The sequence below is a fragment of the Misgurnus anguillicaudatus genome, chromosome 1, assembly GCF_027580225.2.
Source record: "Misgurnus anguillicaudatus chromosome 1, ASM2758022v2, whole genome shotgun sequence".
NCBI classification, from domain to species: domain Eukaryota; kingdom Metazoa; phylum Chordata; class Actinopteri; order Cypriniformes; family Cobitidae; genus Misgurnus; species Misgurnus anguillicaudatus.
In genome coordinates this window covers 10,785,934-10,794,295 of record NC_073337.2, presented here as the reverse complement: position 1 = coordinate 10,794,295, position 8,362 = coordinate 10,785,934, and the positions used below count along the sequence as shown (strand labels likewise).

Sequence of the window (8,362 nt, the reverse complement as noted above, 5' to 3'; positions counted from 1 at the left end):
TATATATAAAAATACATAAAACATATAATATTAATTATAGGATTACATTCATACCAATGCCAGAGGATCCTACTTATAACTTTAACAGTAAACAAACATTTATGTTAGAGGAGAGTTTGGAATATTTTTGGGAGGTTAAGTATAACCTAAAATTATTTTAGAATAACTATAAAATAAATGTACATTGAGATTTTATTTTCAAACAAAACAACAATTTATTACAAATATTTAAATGCAGCTTTTTTGTACTTTTGTCTCAGCGCGGCGCTTATAATCGCAACATGATTGATCGCTCTGAAGCACCAATGAAAATGGCCCCTCTAAGGCCCTCCCCTCGGAAGAGGATTGACGTCAGGATTCTCCGCCCTGTTGCTTCCTCTTTCACAGTGGCCGTCAGCGAGAGACACCATGAAGGCGTCTGGCACCGTACGTAAAACCCTTTAAAAATCACCACTTATGCGCTTAAACCTTGCCGTTATAACCCAAATACACGCGGTAGACGCCCAGCTATTTATACCATTGAGTTTATATCTTGTTTTTGCGTCTCAGAGCGGTAGATTTGGTTTTAATTGTTCAGTGTAGCGGAGTGAGGAACATGGCGGCTGAAATATCGAGTCCATGTGCTCATCAGTGAACACATACACACACAAGGATCTCGTTCTCATCGCTTTTATACACGTTTTATTTAGCACGTCTTCTTATGACTTACTATTTTACTGAGCTGCTTATCTATATGATGTTTTAAACAAACAGTTTGTATGATAGCGCATGCGTCCGCAGGCCCGGGATAAATCCATGATGTATCTAATAATTTAACGTGTTAAAGAAATAATAAAGTAGCGCTCAAATGCAGCAAAACCAAAAAATAACGCTCTTTAATATTTTGTTTACATTTATTTTGCATGTTAGTGCTTTAGTTAATGCTAGTCAAATGCTTAACTTTATTTAATGGGTTTAAATGTCTTGTGATGGGGAAGAGTGACCTGGTAAGACAGCTGCAGAAGAGAACAGTTATCAACAGACGACAAAAGTATTACAAGATAATTATCAAAAAATAATGTCAGTGCCTAAGTTTAGTCTTAAATCAAAAACATCTCAACCAACTAGTCAAACTTTTCTAGGTTAACTAGTGAGTTTGTTTTATCAAGGGAAAGTAATTTGTGTTGAATGTTTTCTTAATGTTTTTATTATTCTTTTGCAGCTTCGGGAATATAAAGTTGTTGGGCGTCTGTTGCCCTCTGCTAAAAATCCTGCACCTCCTCTGTACCGCATGAGGATTTTTGCACCTAATCATGTGGTGGCCAAGTCTCGCTTCTGGTACTTCGTCTCCCAGCTGAGGAAGATGAAGAAAGCTTCAGGAGAGACCGTCTACTGTGGCCTGGTTCATGAACACGATGTGTTTTCAGTAAACATGAGGATCATTGAATTTTATACTGCTATAAAGAATTTTTTATGCTTTGTTACCCTTTTACTGTGTGTAGTTTCTCTCAGATTTGGTGACGACATGCCTTGTTCTCTACTTTATTGAATGTTGCCTTGTGTTTCATGCACAGGTTCATGAGAAAACCCCTCTCAAGGTGAAAAACTTCGGCATCTGGCTGCGTTATGACTCCCGTAGTGGAACCCATAACATGTACCGCGAGTACAGAGACCTGACCACATCTGGAGCCGTCACTCAGTGCTATCGTGAGTTTATGCCTAAACATCTTTCACGATGATGCTGATACACCTGCACACAAACCCAAAGGTCATTTCCTCAAGTTATGACCTTGCTATGTGTGCGCAAAGTAAAATTGAACCTTGTCGCCTTTCACCGGCTGTTTTATGTGCCATTGAAAGTGAATTCAAGGTGCTACATGTCACACTTCGGTTTTACCCTGAATCCTTGTGCGTCTCCATGCTTTTACTCATGCTTTTTGTGTTTCCTACAGATCGTGACATGGGTGCCCGGCATCGTGCCCGCGCTCACTCCATCCAGATCATGAAGGTGCAGGTGATCGCAGCCAACAAATGTCGCAGACCAGCCATCAAACAGTTCCATGTGAGTGTACATGTTCAAAACATCTTCATTGATCATCACATGTTGGTGCCCTGAGATTCAGATACACATTCACACACGAGTTTCTTATTAATACAATAAGTTTGTCACAAAGATCAAGAACACGTCTGCTTTAATGTAAATTGGTTTACAAACACATCTATTTATGAATATATATATTCTAGGCAATTTTATGGTCTTCTGTTTAATTTGATGAGTTGTGTAAAGTAAGTATTTTAATGTTGTAATATTTGTCTTTTTAGGACTCCAAGATCAAGTTCCCTCTCCCTCACAGGGTCCTGCGTCGCCAGCACAAGCCCCGCTTCACCACCAAGAGACCAAACACTTTCTTTTAAAGTGCATATTTGTCTTGTCATGTTACTGGCGAATAAACAAAGTGAAAAAAAACAACTTGGTTTTGACTTTGCTTTTCAACATTTAAAATCAATGCAATCCCTCTATAGAGTTCTATAAGTGATGTAGTGTGGACGGTAAAGATGGAGTCAGAAGGTACTTGAAGTCTTCATGGAACCTTGAGATAGTGTCACATCCAAAAACAATCACGCTGAGATGTTCAAAACTGAATGGGCCTGATGTGTTACAGTAATGAGAATTTTGAGTTGAAAATTTTGGAAAAATTTGATTTGTGTAAATGATGAAAATCTTAGTGTCTTGAAAACGTGCTTCATCTTTATGACTATGTGTTCAGCAGATTAGGGCTGCTCGATTATGGGCAAAATCATAATCGCTGTCGTGGTTTTTTTTAAAACCCGGTTTGTGACTTTAAAAGCATGCATTTATTGAACATCATCTTAAGTGTTGCAATAGGCTACACTTCACATGTCAACACAGTGGTGCAAACACATCAGTCCAGCAGCATGTTATTTATATTTTAATTGGGCATTTTATTTTTTGTACATCTACATATTTTGTTAATTTATTGAATCAAAATCAAAACTTGAAAATCAAAAACTTAATTTTTATCGATATATTTTAGCAGTTCCCAGCAAACACCGAACGTTACCCTAACGTTAGTTTTTGGTTCCCGTTATTGTTTTAAGGTTTGTTTTTGGTTAGCCAGGAAAGTTGTCTTTACCGAAGTAGAATGTTATTTTTTAGGTTAGTTTACATTACCATAACTTTACAATTTTGTAACGTTAGAATAACATTAGAAAAACGTTAAACTAACCTAAAAATAACGTAGGGAAGCGTTAAACTAACCTAAAAATAACGTTATTCTTACATTACCGTAATGTTAGAAAAATGTTAAACTAACCTAAAAAATACGTAGGGAAACGTTAAACTAACCTAAAAATAATGTTATTCTTGCGTTACCGTAACGTTAGAAAAATGTTACACTAACCTAAAAAATACGTAGGGAAACGTTAAACTAACCTAAAAATTATGTTCTCCGGACGTTAGAATAACGTTATCATAACGTAAGGGGAACGTTAAACTGACATAAAATAACGTTCTATTTTTGTAAAGAAAACTTTCCTGGCTAACCAAACGCAAAAAACAAACCTTAAAAAAATAACGTTAGGAAAACGTTTTGGTCTTTAATCAAATCTTTTGGACGTGGTGAAATATGACATGTTGCTGTAAAAATGGTTTTAATACTGTTTTAATCTGAATAATCTATAAGCAATAATGAAGATTTATAGTAGTTTCGTAGCTCTTCGCATCATCAAGAGGTTTTACATTAAGAAATGACGTCAGATAGAAGATTTTACGGCCCTTTTTTATTTATTAATGGGTCGCTTTTAGTTTTTAATATTATTAGTTGATGTTTGTTATAAACAGTTTAGCCCTTTACACATAACTTCAAAATGACGGTTCTAATGTTCAATCAGATGTTTCCGAAAACGTGTTAACTGGAAGCTGCGTTTCTCACTCTATGCCACGAGGTGGCACTTTTTGACCACTAATCGAAATCCTCTTGATAACAACGTCAGATAAAATGTTATTTTCTTTAATCCTTTTCTTTCAACTGATGGGACGGACAAAAAGTTAAACACTGTCTTCATATAATTTAAATAATAATTAATTAATATCAGAGATTGTAATTTGGCGACTCTCTGTCATACGTGTAACCCCACGAGGTCACGTGACAACAATTAGTAAACGCAGACTGATAAATTTTTAAGGACGCAGATTGTGCAGAGTTGAACCTTTAACATCTGTCTGATGAGAAACAATATTAAGAAATAAAATATCAGGAAAGATAGTTTGACCCTATAACGCTGTCAAACATGCACTATATTCAGGGAAGTTATAAGCAAAAACGAGTAACATTTACATAAATTGGAAGTAATGCTTGAGTAGCCATAACGTAAGGGTGCTGTGGGTGGTTGCTATGCAGTTGCTAAGGTCTTAAGTGTTTTTTAATGTGTTGAGAAGTTTTTTTGGTCTTTAATCAAATCTTTTGGACGTGGTGAAATATTAGGTTTATTGCTAGGTGGCCACATGGAGCTTATTCAGGACCAAATCTCTTTATCGGTCCCCAATGTGAAGTAATGAAGGTAAAATAAAACATTTATGAGGGCAAGTTGACGTCATGACGGTTTTTGTTTCAGGTTTTGTTTAGTGACACTTGTGTGTGTGTTTGTGTTCACAGGTGTCACAGTGGATCACACACCTGTGACCTGCAGCAGCAGGTACAAGCACCTCTCTCAGCTGTGACTCTGGACGACGGTTTGAGCGTCGCCCTGTCGGGGTGATTTCATGTGGGGTAAATTTGTGGGCTTTTTGGGTGGCAGGTTTACTGTTCTTGGGGTTGGAGTGAAGCTGTGTGTTGATTTCCCCCTGGGATGCCACTTTCCAGGAACCGGCACGGGCAGGGGGCGAACACCCAAACCTCAAGCCACATATTCCACAGCGCATAAAAGCTCTCGGTTTAAAGGGTTTACCGGCAGGTAGGCTGCGTCTCAGAAGCCTGTGTGTGTTTGAGGAGGAAAGTGATGTTGTCCAGTCACATCATGAGTCTGAGCAGACACCACATCTGCAATGTTGACTGAGGAACGTTTGCAGAAAACATACATGTGGGTTTTTATAAAGATATGAGTGAGCATACTGCATACTACACATAGTATTTACAGTGGCAACGTATGTGAACCCCTAGGAATTAACTGGTTTTCGTGATTTGCCATAAAATGTGATCTGATCCTTATCTAGGTTACAACAATAGACAAACACAATGTGAATAAGCCGACAACACAAACACAAATAATTGTAGTTTCTTGTGTCTTTTTTTGAAAACACTCATTAAACATTCACAGTGCTGGAGGAAAATGTAAGTGAACCCTTGGATTTAATAGCTTGTTGAACCTCCTTTGACAGCCATTACTTCAAGCAAACGCTTTCAATAGTTCTGAATCAGGCCCGCACATCATTCAGAAGGAATTTTTTTCCCATTCCCGCTTACAAAACCACTTCAATTCAGACACATTTGTAGGATATCTGGTGTGAACCGCTCTCTTGAGGTAATTTCTATGAGGTTAAGGTCTGGGCTTTGACTGGGCCACTACAAATGGTGCATTTTGTTTATCTTAAGCTTCAGCTGGTGGACAGCCACCCTGACATTATCCAGAATATTTTGTTAAACTTGGGAATCCATTTTCCCCTCGATGATGGCAAGTGGTCCTGGCCCTAAGGGAGCAAACATGCCCAAATCATGATGTTTTCCACTATACTTTACTGTTGGGATGATGTTTTGATGTTGTTAAGCTGTGCCCTTAGTATTCTTCCCGAACAATTCAACTTTTGTTTCATCAGTCCATAAAATATTTTCCCAATACCGCTGGTGTTTGCCAGTGTGCTCTTTTGCAATCGTCAGGCTCACAGCAATGATTTTCGGGAGAACAGCTGCTTCCTCCGTGATGTTCTGCCATAGACACTGTGCCTGTTTAAAGACTTACGTATGGTAGACTCATGAACATAGATGTGTGCCAGTTCCAATGATGTCTTCAAGCCTTTAACTGATACTCGTGGGTTCTTCTTTACTTCTTTGAGTATTCTGCATTGTGCCTTAAGCTGCATTCAGACTAGCAGTAGCAAAGCGACGAGATCTCATTTATTTCAATTGAAGCTTGGCAACTTCTGGCAACATGAGCGACAGTGACCATTGGTGACTGGATGGGGTGTGTCCAGTCGCGCGACAAAGTTGAGAAATGTTTAACTTTATGCAAATTATGAGCGACTTTCAGGTGCGACTACCAATGAGAATGAAGCAGTGGAGTTCACATTATCCGTCTCTTGTCAGTTACTGGAGTGGACGGTACTCATTTGTTTATGACAACCAGATTTAGAAATGCCTCTTTTGAAAGAGACGAGCGACACACAGCGACAAAGTCGCTTATAATGTGAATGTACCTATACTTTGCGTTCACACCGCCACTGGCGAGAGCGTCTATGGCCCTGTCCCAAATGACGCACTTCATGTGGACTTTGGTCTCGTGGCCTTAAATTGTGCATTCTCGTGTAGTCTACCAGTCCGTGTCCCATCTGTCATTTTTACATTTCGAAGTGTGCTCATCAGTGCCCCCTTGATGCGGCCTTTGGCGAAGCGCGCACTGCAGCAGGCTTTGTGCACTTTACCAACCCATAAGTCCTTGCGAAGTTTGCACTACATGAAGTCATCAAAGTGTGGACTCTGAGGAGAACTACAAGTCCGGAGTGTGCCATTTGGAACAGGACCAAAGTGTCCGGAAGTCATTCATTTTCAATGAGAGCCGCTGGCAAGCTCCGGCGAGCAGCGGTGCGTCATGGACAGTGTGAGCATCTAGGAGAGTTGAAATCAGCTCAACTTTATGGTAATGAGTTATGACGCGGTTCGGCGGCAACCAATTGGAAGGCGGAAACCTCTACTTGAGAGTAGTCCAGAGAATGCATTCGCGCATCAGAGCGTCCACTACTTTTCTATACCATCGTTGGCAGGGCAGCCAAAGCGTTTTTTGACGCTCTCACTTGCGGCGGTTGTGAACGTACTGTTAGGAGTCATCTTGACTGTGCGCCCACTTCTAGGACGGGTAGCTACAGTATTAAACTGTCTGCATTTATAGACAATTTGTCTAACTGTCGACTGATGGATGTCGTAACCTTTTGAGATGGTTTTGTATCCCTTTTCAGCCTTATGGAGTGCAACAACTCTTGATCGGATATCTTTTGTGAGGCATGGTGCATAAGAGCTGATACTTCTTAAGGACAGCAATGTTAAAATGTTTGAGTGTCTTTATATCAGTCAAAGTTGCACTAAATCACACCTTTAAACTCATTTTATTAATTGGACTCCAGTCCACTGACACAAATTAGCTTTCATTAAAGTAATTAGTCTATGGGTTCATTTACCAGGGTTCCCACGGGTTCTTGAAATCCTTGAAAGTTTGTGAATTTGGGTAAAAAATTCAAGGCCCTGTGAGATTTTTGGAAATATACATACATAGATAGAGGTCATTGAAAGTGCTTGAATCTATTTTATGTAATAAGGTTATTTCCTTTGTAGTGTAGAATAATATCATAAAAATTCTGGACTTTTTAAGCACACGTGCTAAACTGTTCACTTTAAATGCTTATGCGAATGTTGATTCATACCAAAATGCTTTTTTGCATAGTTGTGTTTCACACATGAAAACGTCTCGGGTTACGTATGTAACTGTTGCTTCCTGAGAAGGGAATGAGACGCTGCGTCTCCCTTGCCATACTTACTGCGTCCCTGTAACGCCGTCTTTGTCAATATTTCAGATAGCGATATACATCCTGGCTTCCACATCACCCTGTCTTTGTCATTAAACCTCACCATTGGTTGAATTTGATATACACATTCAGACACACTTACGTCCCCAAAGTGTCACCGCAGTGATGCAGCGCGAGTTCCCTCGAAAGGGAACTTAAACAATGTATCATAAAAGGTAACACGATGTAACCTTGCTCTCACTTGAAATGTGTCCCCACATTTAGTATGAATTTGAGGATATTGGACCTTGAAAGATCCTTGAACTAAGGTGTGGGAACCCTGACTTACATTTTCCTCCAGCACTGTGAATGTTTAGTGAGTGTTTTCAAAAACAACACAAGAAACTCAAATTATTTGTGTGTTGTCAGTTTATGCACATTGTGTTTGTCTATTGTTATGACCTAGATGAGGATCAAATCACATTTTATGCCAAATCACTGGGGTTCACATACTTTTTCTTGCAGCTATACTTTATGCATTTCTGTCTATTTCACACTTAAATCTTATTTCATGTCCTCAAAAAAAGTCATATGAGTACTTTGGGGGAACCTGTGGGTTAGTATGATTTTTTATGATTATACCGGTAAACGATC

The 8,362-nt window shown here is 39.1% G+C and overlaps 1 protein-coding gene and 1 non-coding gene across 2 annotated transcripts; both read left to right on the top strand.

Annotated features, from left to right (window-relative positions):
- The first annotated feature begins 402 nt into the window (after positions 1-402).
- On the top strand, positions 403-2,449 carry rpl18a (ribosomal protein L18a). Its single transcript, XM_073865798.1, has 5 exons — positions 403-426; positions 1,202-1,381; positions 1,554-1,686; positions 1,932-2,041; positions 2,302-2,449. The coding sequence occupies exons 1-5, from the start codon at positions 409-411 to the stop codon at positions 2,392-2,394; spliced, it is 534 nt and encodes a 177-aa protein (XP_073721899.1). The 5' UTR covers positions 403-408; the 3' UTR covers positions 2,395-2,449.
- LOC129432855 (small nucleolar RNA SNORA68) lies at positions 1,729-1,860 on the top strand. The gene has a single exon (XR_008640314.1). It is a non-coding gene; the product is annotated as a small nucleolar RNA SNORA68 (small nucleolar RNA).
- Positions 2,450-8,362: the final 5,913 nt, after the last annotated feature.

Excerpts from the sequence above, each read along its gene's own strand:
- rpl18a (XM_073865798.1), top strand. Across the intron at positions 1,382-1,553 it reads AGACCGTCTACTGTGGCCTG|GTTCATGAGAAAACCCCTCT; the intron begins GTTCATGAACAC and ends TTTCATGCACAG. Across the intron at positions 2,042-2,301 it reads CAGCCATCAAACAGTTCCAT|GACTCCAAGATCAAGTTCCC; the intron begins GTGAGTGTACAT and ends TTGTCTTTTTAG.